At 46.2% G+C, this 14,163-nt stretch overlaps 2 protein-coding genes across 2 annotated transcripts; one reads left to right on the top strand and one right to left on the bottom strand.

Moving 5' to 3' along the window:
• Positions 1-638: 638 nt before the first annotated feature.
• LOC107320554 (pentatricopeptide repeat-containing protein 1, mitochondrial) lies at positions 639-13,941 on the top strand. The gene is made up of 13 exons (XM_032447690.1): positions 639-764; positions 839-946; positions 1,292-1,408; positions 1,710-1,728; positions 2,209-2,240; positions 9,257-9,843; positions 10,594-10,734; positions 10,927-11,145; positions 11,419-11,520; positions 11,885-12,643; positions 12,822-12,938; positions 13,229-13,411; positions 13,611-13,941. Exons 1-13 carry the CDS (start codon positions 749-751, stop codon positions 13,803-13,805), a joined length of 2,595 nt encoding a protein of 864 aa, XP_032303581.1. The 5' UTR covers positions 639-748; the 3' UTR covers positions 13,806-13,941.
• Positions 2,765-9,351, bottom strand: CPSF4 (cleavage and polyadenylation specific factor 4). Its single transcript, XM_015876672.2, has 8 exons — positions 9,043-9,351; positions 7,680-7,730; positions 7,138-7,290; positions 6,248-6,343; positions 6,004-6,097; positions 5,495-5,567; positions 4,931-5,023; positions 2,765-3,918 (listed from the first exon to the last, which is right to left on the bottom strand). Exons 1-8 carry the CDS (start codon positions 9,143-9,145, stop codon positions 3,850-3,852), a joined length of 732 nt encoding a protein of 243 aa, XP_015732158.1. The 5' UTR covers positions 9,146-9,351; the 3' UTR covers positions 2,765-3,849.
• Positions 13,942-14,163: the final 222 nt, after the last annotated feature.

The following is a 14,163-nucleotide window of genomic DNA, read 5'->3' as shown; positions in this document are numbered from 1 at the left end:
TCTTCAAAATGAGGCACCTGCCATTGGCTTTTCTCCTGCAGGTGAATTAATCTGCCTTGAGTGAGTAATCCTATTTAAAACTACAGGTTGCAAGAATGAGGGAAGCAAGTTTAGAGTTTGCTTTAATGCAAGAGCAGCAAAAAGGGACAGCGAGCAGTTCATGAGGGGACACAATAAAAGCGCAGTTGCCGGTAACTGCAATAATAGAATAAAGGATAATGCAATAAAGGGATTTTTAACTCATTTAACAGTGACTATGCTCAGAACACTTTCTCCAAGCGGTCGGGCCCTGCTCTGCTGTGTTGCACAGCCCCTTTGAGGTGCAGGTCGAACACCTGGGATATCTCTCTTTAGGGTTGTATGGCTTTCGCAGGTCGAGTTCAGCTCAGCATAAAACCGAACCTGAGGCTGCTCCGGAGCTGAACGATTCGATGGGAACCTCTAGAGGTCGGGCGAGCTCCGGGCATGATGAGCAGCGCTGCCGTACAGTGACACCTGCCGGAGCCCTCACAGAGCAGCGGTGACATGGGGTGAGCTGGGTGCTGCCCGGCCATGGGCACAGCTGCCAGAGGAGCTCATAGAGCACCGCATTGCTGTGCCCTTGTGAGGCCCTGGCCCTGGAGCTGCCCGCCGCCATCAGCAGCATCCGCCCCACCCAACATGGCGGCTCCCCCACTCCCACACACCGACCCTCCTCCCGTCAGCCCGCCTGGCCGCGCCCCCTTCCCGTCTCGCACAGCACGACAAGATGGCGCAGCCGCCCGGTGAGTGCTGCGGGCCGCCAAGGTGACCGCTGGTCTATGGGACCCGCTGACCGCTCTGTCTCTTTGTCCCGCAGTTCCTCTGAAGGACATGAAGCTGCTGGACGTCAAGCTGGGCCAGCTGACCAGCTGGTTGGCCATGAGGGATTACACACCCGGCGGCATCGCGGGCGCCTTCCGTAGAGGTGAGTGGGGTGGGGGGCTGAGGGGGGGCCTGGTATAGCAAATGAGCGATGTCCTGTGCTGTGTATGGACCAGTACACACACATTGCTTCCTATATGAGACCATACATTGCTTCCTATATGAGACCATTACATACACATACATTGCTTTCTGAGACCATTACACAAACACACACATTGCTTTCTATACGAGACCATTACACACACATTGCTTTCTATCTGACACCATTACACATACACTGCTTTCTGTCTGAGACCATTCCACACACACACATTGCTTTCTATCTGAGAAATAGCCCCTCTTCATTCTGAGCCCCTCACCTGAGAACCACCTTTCTTCTCCTTAGGTTATGAGAGGTATTACAATAAGTATATCAATGTGAAGAAAGGGGGCATTGGTGGTATCAGCATGGCGCTCGCTGGGTACGTTGTCATCAGCTACATCTGGAGCTACAGTCACATCAGTAAGTAAAACCTATGGCTGGATGTGCAGCTCGGTGGGTTGCTGGGGGCAGGGAGGGCAGGAAGCTTTGGAACTGCTCTTAGAAATGGAGCCAGAGTGTGTTCAGTGTCACCGCTTCAATGCCATACTGCTAATAGATAACCCGTATTTCCTTGGTGTTGAGGGAAGCGTGGATCTTATTGACTCTTTAACCTGCTGGTGCTTAGAAACTACACACCTGGATTTCCCCTATGGTGCTTGCTTTGTACATGTGAAATCCATGGGTTATTTGGTTTTTTCTTGTTGTTTTTATTTTGATACAGAGCACGACCGTCACAGGAAGTATCACTGAAACACGGAGCTCAGAAAGTGAAGGTGCAGCTTGTGGCTACCAGGACATTCACCCTGACAGGAGGCAACTGAGCTGCCATTCATAAAACAGAGGTCTCTAGTATTGTGACCAATAAAGTGCATCCACTTTACACTTACTGAACTGAGGCTGTCGTAAATTGCTTGTTCATTTTACTATGTGGGTGAGTTTGTCTTCTTGGTTGTGCACCTCACAAGGATAAGTTCAGGAAAGGTTTCTGCTCCCTGGGCTGCATTATGAAATGGGGAAATTATTACAACCGGTTTGTATTTAACTCTTTGATAAGAAGCACATACAGAACAGAATGATCAACCAACCACACCTGTCAGTGCAGCTGTTAAAGGTTGGACAACTGGATGAATTGATATAATACTTTAAAGAAGAATACATGAGCTTTTAGAGGCTTGGTGTGCGGCTGTGTAATTCTCATTCTGCACCTGGTGCCTCCATAGGCACTTGGACAAGTTTCCACCATCTAAGACAGGTTCGGGTTTGTTACTTGTTAACCCATTGCTGTCAAAACCATAATGATGTTCATAACTTACAGAAGCTGGAAGGGTGTTCTGGATGGGTGTAAGCCTAAAGGGACTGTAATGTAATGAAAGTGTTAAAAATGGAAAGCTGCTTCTTGACTTAAATGCAGTCCTTAACTGTACAACTGCAGTTTAAAGGATCAGCGGTGGATGCAGCCCACCTAATTAGCTTCTGTATGGGAAATTGGTAATCACAGCATGAACCTCTGATTAATCAGCTGGGGCAAGTGTGGGGTCAGCTGTAGGAGCACAGGTGAGAGTAATTTAGCTGTGCTCCCAGAAGGAGCTTGACTCCACCTCCTCTAGACCTCATTTAAGGGCTGACCACCACTAAGGCAGCATCTCTTGGAGACTGCCTCAGCATTTCCCAGTGAAGGCATCCATATTGGTGAGTTTTTCCTTATAAATAACCTTTTAAATATCTGTTACCATGTCCCCTCCCCCCCCTTAAAAAAATAAAAAGATCACAGACAGCTTTTTCCATCCTTACATTTCAATAAAAACAAGATGTAAAGGCAGTCAGCAAATGAGAGGGGTTATAATCAATAAGGCTCACGTAGGTGCAAATTGTTGGTTTTCTTTTTAATTCACATTTCGTCATTGGCCCTTTTGAAGTTGCTGTCTTACAAAACAAAGGGGTTTTGGCTTGCAGAGGTACGAGCTCAGAAGAATGTTCTACCACTTTTAAAAGCAGTGTTCCATAAAAATACACAGCTCCACTTCTTGGTCTTCTCTAGGCTATGGAAATATCTGTTTGGTGTGAGTTGAATGACAGGGGTGCTGAGAAAAGGCTCCTTTGTTCCTACACTTTAAACTGTGTTCATTTCCCTATGTGCCTTTTGCAAATGGATAATGAGCACAGGTGTGAATTTCCTAAAATCACTTCTCTTCCATATTTGGCCAACTACAGAGATGCCAATTTATCTTCCCAAATCAGTTCTCCCCCAGAAGATTAATTTCTAACCTTCGGTATAGGAAGAAACAGAGAAACAAAGCAAGTGGACGAGAGTTTTACAGCCTGGTGTGTGTGAGGTGTTAAGTTGATCACCAGGACAAGCTTCCCAACTACAAGACTGGATTGAGGAACACAGCTTTGCTTTGTAAGAGCGGGAGAGCAGAATTCCTCGCTGAAGGGAAGGCATTTCAAGCACTAATTTTCCCAGTCTGTCTTTCTGCTTCCACAGGGAGTGCTGAAATGCTGCAGGTTCTCCAAAGAGAAGTGGCAGAAGGAAAACACGATAAAAAAAACAACACCAGGGTAAGAGGAATTTACACAGGATGCTGCACCGGTGAAGGGTTTGAGTATCTGTTTGCTTTTAGATCTACCTTTCAGCAGGGCTCAATGAAAGTAGACAGAGGCCAAAATCTATTTTAAAAAGGTTAAAACATAAAAAAAGTTGTGGACAATTACAAAAATGTTGCTTAGCAGCAGCCAGCCTCTGACCAGTTCTTTCACTAATGGCATTAAAAAACCAACCTGATTAATAGTTCAAGGAATAGTGCAAGGCAGAAACCTTTTCTCAGTGTTAATAGCTCCCTTGCACTCTTCTTTCTGCTCTTTCACTGTCCACTGAGAAAGGCCAGATGTCCTTTGGTGCATCTGTTGGCATAATGACCTTTTTCACCACACTAAAAAAAAAGAGAGAGGAGTTTTTAGGGTTACAGATTTTTTTTTCTCTATCTGCCTTTAACAATTCACCCAGTAACTGTTCAATCAAAGGAGTAAAAGCTGCTTCTGTGCTGGTATCAACCAGGGCCACGTTACTGAACGACAAAAGGGACAGATCCCAGTGCACTAATGCAAAGAGCATTACATATGTGCATACAATGTGCATTTCAGTATTTGAGGCTTCCAAGACTACTCCACTTAATATGTACTGCAACACAGACTTACACAGGGGGCTCAGCTGAACCTGGGTTACACAGTTAGAAGCGTATTCTAAACAAGAAATTTGTGATGTTGCACCTTAGTGCTATTCAAAGCCAGAGAGAAACATCAGCCTCTGACATTACAGCATTCTCCGCTGTAGTGGAAATTTAAGTCATGGCCTGAAGCAGTGATTGAGCACCTGGTGGGAAGGCAGGGCCAACCCAGAGGAGCTCAGGTGTATGCAATGCACCTGAATGGAAGGGGTGGAGCCAGGAACCTCCCATTTCCAGACCTCATTTAAGGGCTGGTAGTGGAGGCAAGAGGATCTCATTGGAGATCCCTACCTACTGGAGGCCTTCTAAAGGTAAGCAGTTTTTCTTCCTTTGTTTCTGCATCTATGGCTGCTGCATTTGGGCTTGTTCTTATTTGCTGCAGCCTAGGATTGTGCCTTTTTGCTATTACTGCTGTACTTCTACATTATAGCTCTATATCTATGTATGTAGTTCACTTGCTTCCTTAAATCCTTGCTATAAAGTACTTATTTACTGGAGATGAAGTAGCTTTAGACAGAGACATGGCTTCTGAAAGCTGAATTTGCAGAATACTAGATTTGATTTGGCTTCTTAAGATCCTTGTCCAATCACAATAACTGCTTCTCAAGCAAGCAACCAGCAGCAAAGCAGCATGACAAAGCAGCATGAGGTAGTCCAGGTGATATGTGCTCTTACTACTTAAATGTAGAACCCCTGCTCTCCCTCCCTTGTGAATTACCTTATAACAAGTGACCTGCTCCAATGGCCGGGGTCCTCTGTTCCCAGTGTTGTTATTTTGAGACTGCATGACTCCAATAACTTGGGGTGTCCTCTGTTAGTTAGGAGAAGAGTTCTGACTCATTAAGTACATCAAGGATAACGATCTTTATAGTTCTTATTTTCTTAACAAGAGAAAAGAACACCCCACATATTGAATGATCTGTTTCCCTCCCAGTCTGTGTGGGTGATCTGCCAGCTGGAGCATCAGAGAGAAGAAACCAAAAACTATGGATTGCAAACCCCAGCAATCCCACTTTTCTCTGAAAAGCAGCTTTAGAGAATTGGTTTGGGCTGCTAAAATATCATTGCCATGACTGAGATGTCATGCAGATTACAGAAACTGGCAGATTGTTGCATAACAACACATGGCATGCTTCTCTGTTATACAGGAGTGTTCTGTGACTAGATCTTCACATTATAATATAGCAACTGCAAGACTTCTGTTGCTATAATGGCCTCTTCTAAAGTATTGTGGAAAACACTTTGAGAGTGGGTGGGTGTAGGATGCAGGGGAATTGTGTACCTTTTGCTGTGTTTGTGCTGGCTGAGGCAGTGGTGGTTGCTCTGTGGTTCCCATAGGTAGTTCAAATCGAGGGCTGTTTCAGGCAGAGACAAAGAGAAATAAAGATTCTCAAATTATATGCCAACACCTTCATATCAGCTCAGTAAGAAAAAGAAACAACTCCAAACAACAAAATGTTCAGCAAATTAAATTAGACTCGCAGAAAACAGACCTCCTTTCCCCAGTTATCATTCTTATGCTTGGTATTTATGCTTACAAGAACAATATGCCAGTAATGAAAAGTCTAATGTAAGCTCATGCAAGCCCACCATGGCATCCAAGCACTTCAGTGTCTTACTGATAACTCCCTAAGGAGGACATACACCACATCCTCTAATCAAAGATAGATTGTTATACTAAGTGTTGGCTATCTTTACAGAACCACTGGGAAGTATTGGAGCCCCCCCATTTGACATGCATCAGATTACAGTGGAAACATCATCAAAGAGCAAGCCTGGAAACAAACTCACTGCATGAATTTACAGGTAGGCCCTTCTGGACAGAATCCTACTAGGTAATTCACACAAATGACTCTTCGAGTGTGTCGGTGTCTGCAGAGTGGACCTGCAACACAAAGTTAAATGGTTCATGTACTATATATACATGCTCCAACATTCAGTAGCAGCAGGTACACAAAGCAGCTCATGCAAAGAAAGAATAGCAACACCCTACCCTTCATTTATAGCCACAGGAGCAACAACACAACATACGTACCATGTTTACAGAAGCCTCTGTCATACCAGGGACAGTCTTTGATCTTAGATTCCGGGTCAATGTGCAAGAATGGGCATTCTTTGTTACTGCATTCCCCTGTACCAAAGGCAAACGCATCTCTTAGTTAATGATGCAGGTTCAAGATCAAGTAATTCCTAAAATGTTACCTGGATCATGTACCTCCCACAAAGCTGTTACCAGCATTCATAAGTTCAGGCACAACGGTCTTATTGCCTGACTTAACCTAGAGGATGAACACCAAGCACTCACCCCTAGTGAGTGAACTTCTACCAGACTGGATTATTTATGTGTGCTTTTAAAAACAATGCAGAAACTGATTTTTGGAAGAGAGTCATGATAACAAAAACCAAACATTTAGTGCACCAAAAGTGTGGAGAAACTACAAATTGCACACTAACCTCAATCCAAGGAAACCTACAAGACTGTAAGTTTCTGACAGCAAGTTGCCTCATTATGTCCAGATCTCCAGAGCTGGAAAGCAAGTGCATAAAAGTTTTGCACCCCCATGCCCTCTGCTGCTCATCAACTCCCCAAAACAAGAGTCATGCAAAGACCAACTGCTCAGCCTACTCAACTCATACTAAAAAAGAGAACATAAAGCACAAAACCCAGTAACAATGTGAACTTCCTCCCTCTTCCCCAACATGACAAGCTCTTGAGAGAGGAAACATCTACAACACATGGCGAATTTAGGGGAATAAAAAGATAAAAGAGCTAAGCAGACCTGAAAAACTACAATGGAACAGTGTCAGCAGACATGGAAGAACTGAAATATTCTGAGGATGGAATAAGAAGGATGTACCAGGATCTTCTTCACCAGACTCCCACGCTTGCAAGGAACACTACGTAGGAGCTACAATGTTTCTTACCGAATTTGGAGTAGAAGTAACACTCAGGCATCTTGGTCATGTCATACTCGTGCAGAAACTCACACTGGTCTCCCTTTTTGCATAGTCCTCGTAGCCAGTGTTTGCAAACGACAGTCTTTTCCCCACTGATGTGTCTGAATGGGCACATACCTCCTGCACAAGGATGAGGCAAGGGAAATGAAAAAGAGGAACAATTAAACTCTGCAGTACAAGCAGGAACACAGCAACAGCAGCGCTTCACTCGCCTCTACAAGAGAGGTTTCAGAAGAACTCAGTTTTTCCTTATGACTTCAGTTCTTAATGGTAACGATAAACAAGGACATCCAGACAAGTCCTGTTTTACCCTCTAATGAGCTGAGCACTGTAGTCTCCATGTCTAAATCCCAGCAGCCGCAACCCATAGACACTAAAACAGCCACATCCACAGCAAACCCCACACAATTTGTGGAGTTAACAAAAGCCATGATTAACATAGAACGTGCCAGCAAATCTATTTCTCCTCCCTGCAATACGAGTGTAAGTGTACTGGAAATACAACTTGCCTTTCCCGCATGCTGCTTTTAAAAAGAATTCACAGACAGCTGCACCTGATTCTGTGGAAAGAAGAAACAAAATAAACGTTAACAAACTTTAGTAGGAGCTTCCAAAGTATTTTCTGCCTGAAGAAACGACTGAGTCCTCAAATTCAAAAGAGAAACAGCATTTTGGTTTGAGGAATTTACATCCCTGCATGAATTCTTTGTTCAGTTCTGGCCTTCACAAATGTCTGTATTCTCCTCAATGAATACACAGCAGGGAAATTTGCAGTTCTGTTTATAGCCTTTCAGACTTCAGGTTGGGCAATGACTATTAAACCACTTGCTGTAGTGAAACATGTTTATAGCCCTGGCTCTCAAAGTCTTTTCTGCAGATCAGCCTGACCCAGTTGTTGCTGCGTTATCCCTCACTGACCTACAGGAATCACAGCACTCAAGGGAGCAATGTGAGGTCAGCAGCACTGACACAGAACGTCAGCAAACTGTTGAGTCTCCCAGGACTACTTGCATCAGTGGACAGGTTGAAGACCCCTATGATGACCAAGTCCAACCAGCCCATTCTCACCACATTGACCATGTCCTTCTGGAGTTGTAGGGAATGATGTGGCCTCCCCTGACTCCCCCATCTCCAGACTAATGCAGGAAAGTGCTCAGATCCCAGACTGTGAACACACCTACACCTTCCCTGCCACCAAAACACCTCACCTATCAAAAGGGCAATCAAACAACAGCGTGGGACAGCAGTGTTTATTCACATGAACGCCTCAACTTTCCTTCCATCCCAGCACGGCACAAACTACGGCTACAGACACACAGCACCCGGCCCAAGGCAGCACCTCAGGGCAGCAGGAGCTGAGGGGACACGAGGAGCCCAGCACAGGGCACGGAACAGCCCCATCCCCACCACCACAGAATCACAGAATGACCCGGGTTGGAAGGGACCTCAAGGATCATGTAGTTCCAACCCCCCTGCCTGGCAGGGCCACCAAACATACACCTTTACTACATCAGGTTGCCCAGGGCCCCGTCCAACCTGGCCTTGAACACCTCCAAGGACGGGGCATCCACAACCTCCCTGGGCAGCCTGTTCCAGGGCCTAACCACTCTCCTAGTGAAGAACTTCCCCGTAACATCCAACCTAAATCTTCCCTCTTTTAACTTAAAACCATTTCCCCGTGTCCTGCTATTGTCAGCCCTTTCCAAGAGTTTACTCCCCTCCTGGCACTAAGTTCCCTTCAGGTACTGAAGGGCTGCACTGAGGTCACCCCACAACCTTCTCTCTAGGCTGATCCCTTCTCTAGGCTCCATCCTTGTCCCACCACCCCGGCTCAGGGATAGAGGTTATGCCGCGCCCGGCGCCCACACGCACTGTCCATGCCGGGAAAGGGCAGCGGCTGCGCCCCCAGCTGCTGCTCCACCGCCAGCTCCAGGTCGAACTTGATGTGGTCCACGCTGGCGATGAGCTCCTGCATGGTTGCAGCCGGGGGGCGACGGCACCGGGTGGGAAGGGGTGGAATGGTTGGGGCCGGCTGTGGCCAGGCCCGGCCCGGCCTGGCCCGACCCAGCCTGCTTCTCTTCGGCAGCGCCTCAACACTCAATGGGGCCGCGCGCGACCCGCGCCGCGCCGCCCGCCCGTCCCGGAGGATGCCGGGAAAACACCTCCGGCTCCGGCCGCCGCTTTGAACACGCCTCTTCCTGCCGCGCATGCGCCGTGGCGCTACGGTGGCCGCGAGGGGGCGGGGCGGTGTGTGCGCCGCGCTTCGCGATGCGGCCTGCACGGCTCCTCCTCAGCCTCCAGCCCGTCCCTTGGCGGTGCTGCCGGGCCGCTGCTCCGCTTCCCTCCGCCTTGTTCCGGTACCTCAGGCCCAGCTTCCCTTCACTGCGTGGCCTGAGGGCGCTGAGCTCGTCGCAGCCGCCCCCTGAGGTGCGCGGTGCTGAAGGCGAAGCTGGTGATGATGATGATGATGATGATGATGAAGGTGTGGAGTTCGGGACGCTGTCTGCTAAGTTCTCCCATAGGAAATATTACCACAAAACCACGGCGGTGTTTCGGAACTTGAAGCTTGAAGAGGATGGGGAGGAAGAAGGGGAGAGGAGGCTGTGGTACGGCCGCAGGAACACGCCGTACTGGTATTTCCTAAGGTGCAAGGCCCTCATCAAGGAGGACAAGGTGGGATTTGGGGGTTATAGTAACGTTTGGTGCTTGTGAACGAGCACTTTGCTGTTAGGATTAGAATGGTTCGCTTGGGAGGGGCTTGAAGTGATCATCAGGTCCCTTTGGCCTTTAACTGAGGTTAAAGTTGCCTTTAAAGTTGCTACTCCTGCCTCCTGTTATAGCTGTCTGTCTGCACTCAGCACTTTTGAAGCCATGCCTCAAGTACTTGTTGTTCAGTTTTGGACCATTCGCTACTAAAAAGATGTGGAGGCCCAGGAGTGTGTCCAGAGAATGGCAATAAAACCATGAGCATAAGTCTTATGGGAAGCAGTTCAAGGTCTGAGGAGACCTCATTGCTTCCTGCTCTCTGAAAAGAAGTTGTGGTGTGGTGGGAGTTGGCCTCTGATCCAGGTAGCAGTGATAGGATGTGAGGTGATGGCCTCAAGTTGTGCCGGGGAGGTTCAGGTTGGATACTAGGAAACATACTTGGAACGAGTGGTAATGTGTTGGAACAGACTGCCCAGGAAGGTGGTGGAGTCGCCATCCTTGGAGGTGTTTGAGAACTGTGGAAATGTGGCACTGAAGGACTGACAGATCAGACTTGATGATCTTAGAGGTCTTTTCCAACTCATTATCATCATTATTAAAAGAAGGAAAACAAGAATTTATGAGGAATTCTGTGCTCTGTAGGATTTCTGACTACAGCTAAGGCTATTCATTGTAACTGAATTGTTGCTTCATAAAACATTTTCCTTTTCTCTGTAGCTGGCAGAGGCCCTGGAGCTGTTTGAGGTGCAGATGCTGAAGGAAGAGCGAGTAAAGCCAGAAGAAATCAATTACACTGTTCTCATTGGAGGCTGTGGCAGGGCTGGCTACGTGAAAAAGGCATTCAGACTCTACAACGATGTAGGTTCACATTCTCTCTTTTCTCAAGCCTTCATTAGGTTCACTCAGCTAAATCTGTTTCTATCATCTGGTCGTGTTATTTTCTCTCCAAAATGCCTTTGAGCCAATGTTCACCTTTCCTGAAGCTCTTAAAACCAAATTATGAAATAACTCTTTTCCTAAAACCTAGTTCCATGTCTTCTCTTCTCTTAGATGAAGAAGCGAGGCTTAACTCCTACTGAACCCACATACACAGCGCTGTTCAATGCCTGTGCTGAATCGCCATGGAAAGACTCAGGCCTGCAGAGTGCTCTCAAACTACGGCAGCAGCTGAAGGACAAAAACCAGGAGCTGAACATGATCACTTACCATGCACTGCTGAAAGTCTGTGCGCTGTGCTCAGATCTCAGGATGTGTTTTGATGTGCTGAAGGTAAATATTATGACTTTTCTTGTATCGAGTGTATTCTGCTCTAATTAAAGCTCTAATTAAAGTTGCAATATTGCGTTATGACATTGGGGTCATTTTTGCAGAGATAATTACTGACCAGATGTTCATATTTCATTGACCTTTGGTCTCATTCGATTAATTATCTTGTTACTTACCAAGTTCTAGTACATAAAATGAGGCAGCTACAGGCATCAACAGCTGTGACAGGCTGTTTGACTACCTGTGAAGTCTAATGTTCTCTCTTCTATGTTTTAGGAAATGGTGCATAAGGGCCACGTTCCTACAGCTGAGACCTTCAGCTTCCTTCTAATGAGCTGCATAAAGGACAGTGAAAATGGCTTCCGATATGCCTTACAGGTTTGTCTTTATGTACTAAATAGCAAGGAAAAAGCACTTCAGCACTATCACTTGTCAGTGAAATGTACAGAGGGCAGCAGTTTCACAGAGCTGATGAAATGAGCTGTCAGCTCCTCCTGGGGCAAGTTCTACAAATCAGACATCCTTCAGGATGTTGTGTAAGCAGTTGGAGAACCCTACAGGGCCTCACAGGGCTGTACTGGCTTGAGTTGGCTGCTTGCTGCCCACTGGCATCTCACTTCATCGTGCTACAAACTTCCTTTTAGATACTGTAAGAGTATGCACTGTAAACATGCTTACAATCTGCTAGAAGTTCTCCTGTTATCTGTTGTTACATGTTTGATGTTCCTTTTTCTCTCTTCAGATTTGGAAACAAATGACTAGGTTGGGAATAAAGGCTGATAGCCATAGTTACAATTTGATGCTGCGTGCTGCAAGAGACTGTGGAATAGGTGATCCAGCTGTGGCTTCTAAAGTATTGCTGAGACCCACTGATGAGAACTCATCTCAACTAAGGCTTGCACCTGGCAGGCAGAAGGTGAAAAATCAGAGAAAGAAGGGAGAAGAGGCTGCACCAACTGTCCAGCTGGATGTGGAAGCCATGGAAAAGCAGTTATTTCAGGAAAGTTCAATGCAGCCTGAAGAACTGATTATGGAACAAAACAAAGATGTGAATCAGGCTGAAATTAAACCAGTACCAACTGGTCTTTACAGCCCTAATGTAAGTCACAGCAAGACTGGAGCACTGATGAGGAGAGGCCAAGATGAGATGCAGCAGGAAAAAGCATATCTGAGCCAGAAGCTGCAGTTCTGCATCCTGCCCAACCTGCTGGATTCACAGATAACTGATACAAGCGTGGTTTCCTTGGGGATGGTATCCACACCATCTGATAGACTGTCTTTGATGGGAGATGTGGAGGGTTTCTTGAAAAAAATGAAAAAGGACAATGCAGAACCTGACATTAAGACTTTTACTTTACTGGCGGAGCTGGTGGAACCCCAGAGCCCATCAGAATCTTCTTTGCTGGCACTCCTTGATGAACATAAAGTGAAAGTAGATGTGACGTTCTTTAACACTTTAATAAGGAAGAAAAGTAAATGCGGAGACCTAGAAGGAGCAAAGGTGAGGAACTCAGAACCAATCCTGTTGTTGTCATCTAGTCCCAGGCCTCCAGCGATGCCTGTGTTTCACTGTGAGACTTGTTTCTCTGTCCACAAGAGAAACTGAGAATCTCACTGTTTTTTGCTAACCAGCACTATGGTGGAACTTGGGAATTGATGCCATCATTTGTATCTTACAGAGCATTCTGCCAGCTCTTGCAAAGAGAAGAATATCACCTAACCTCCAGACGTTTTGCAACTTAGCAATTGCTTGCCACCAGAAGGAAGATGGACTGCAGTTACTCTCAGATTTGAAGGTAAATAAATAACTGATCCCCTGCTTAGAATTCAAACTGCAGAAAGAGGAAAGGTCAGTGAAGCATTAATGCTTCCAGAAAGACCTGCTGAGGTTTCTTTGGTGAGTTCTCATTCCCTAAAAATGCAACTGTAGAGCAGCTGCTGGCAGCTTGGGTGTTCTTACTTATAGGTACACTGGGATAGGAAAAAAGTCAACAGGAAGAGTTGGCTGGCACCATAGGAAGCTGCTGTGCAGGTCATTCTGGAAGTCCTGTGCTAATTGGCAACTTAGCCACCCTTCTTGTTTCAGAGGTCTGGAGTGACTCCCAACAAGTTCATCTACAGTGCCCTTATTTCTGCTGCTGTGAAGCAGCTGAATTACAGCTACCTCACGGAGATCCTGCGAGACATGAGGAATAATGAGGTACCCCCTAATGAAGTTATCATACGTCAGCTGGAATTTGCAGCACAGTACCCTCCAAAGTTTGACCGGGTGAGTAGCCATGACTGGTTGCAGGGTGAAGAATGCCAGCATATGGGAGGCAAAGTGTAAATGGCTGCCCTAATCTTTTTCCTGAGGCACTGTCTGGTGGCTCCTCAGTAGCTGTTTATTAAATAGCAGCTTGTAGCTTCTTCACACTGGTACAACATGAACTCTATAGAAACTTGTTTTGTTGGATTTCTGTTTGCAGTATAAGTCAAAGAACCCATACCTGGAGAAAGTTGATGGTTTCCGTGGCTACTACTACCGGTGGTTAAAAGTAATGGCAGGAGAAGAAACCCCCCACCCCTGGGAAAAATACAGAACAGCTAAACGTTCCACAGATGAAACTAAAGAAGAGGCTGTGCAGGGGCAGGTTGGACACAGTGCTCCATCTGATCGCTGAGTCCAGCATATGGGAGGGGAAGACTTTTGTCCCTTAAACTGCCTCCTTGTAGTAGAGCTGTGTTGTAGTTCCAGGAACTCAAGTTCTTATGATATCAACTAAATAAAATATTTGTCCTGTTTTAAGGAGAAGCAAATGTACTGTCAGTGAATTTCCTTCAACTGCAGAGGGTTACACAGGCTGTAGTTTAGCAAACTCAGTGCTAAACAAGTCTTGTGACAAAGGAGAAAGAAATTCAAGTTTAACAGTAGTTTTGCTCAGTGCTAGTTTTGTCTTTCCTGCATTCTTACGTTTATTTGAACATCTGAATATATCCTGCAAGTCCCTAAATTGCTGGCATTACCTTCTAGATCTCTGC

Source organism: Coturnix japonica, chromosome 14 (genome assembly GCF_001577835.2).
Source record: "Coturnix japonica isolate 7356 chromosome 14, Coturnix japonica 2.1, whole genome shotgun sequence".
Taxonomy (NCBI): Eukaryota; Metazoa; Chordata; class Aves; order Galliformes; family Phasianidae; genus Coturnix; species Coturnix japonica.
Note: the sequence above shows the minus strand (reverse complement) of the source record. Positions and strands in the feature narration are given on the sequence as shown.

Excerpts from the sequence above, each read along its gene's own strand:
- CPSF4 (XM_015876672.2), bottom strand. The coding sequence starts at position 9,145 with ATGCAGGAGCTCATCGCCAGCGTGGACCACATCAAGTTCGACCTGGAG. Across the intron at positions 7,291-7,679 it reads AAAAGCAGCATGCGGGAAAG|GAGGTATGTGCCCATTCAGA; the intron begins GCAAGTTGTATT and ends ATCCTTGTGCAG. Across the intron at positions 5,568-6,003 it reads CCTACCTGTAAATTCATGCA|CCCTCGATTTGAACTACCTA; the intron begins GTGAGTTTGTTT and ends TGCCTGAAACAG.
- LOC107320554 (XM_032447690.1), top strand. Across the intron at positions 9,844-10,593 it reads CCCTCATCAAGGAGGACAAG|CTGGCAGAGGCCCTGGAGCT; the intron begins GTGGGATTTGGG and ends TTTTCTCTGTAG. Across the intron at positions 11,521-11,884 it reads GCTTCCGATATGCCTTACAG|ATTTGGAAACAAATGACTAG; the intron begins GTTTGTCTTTAT and ends TTCTCTCTTCAG.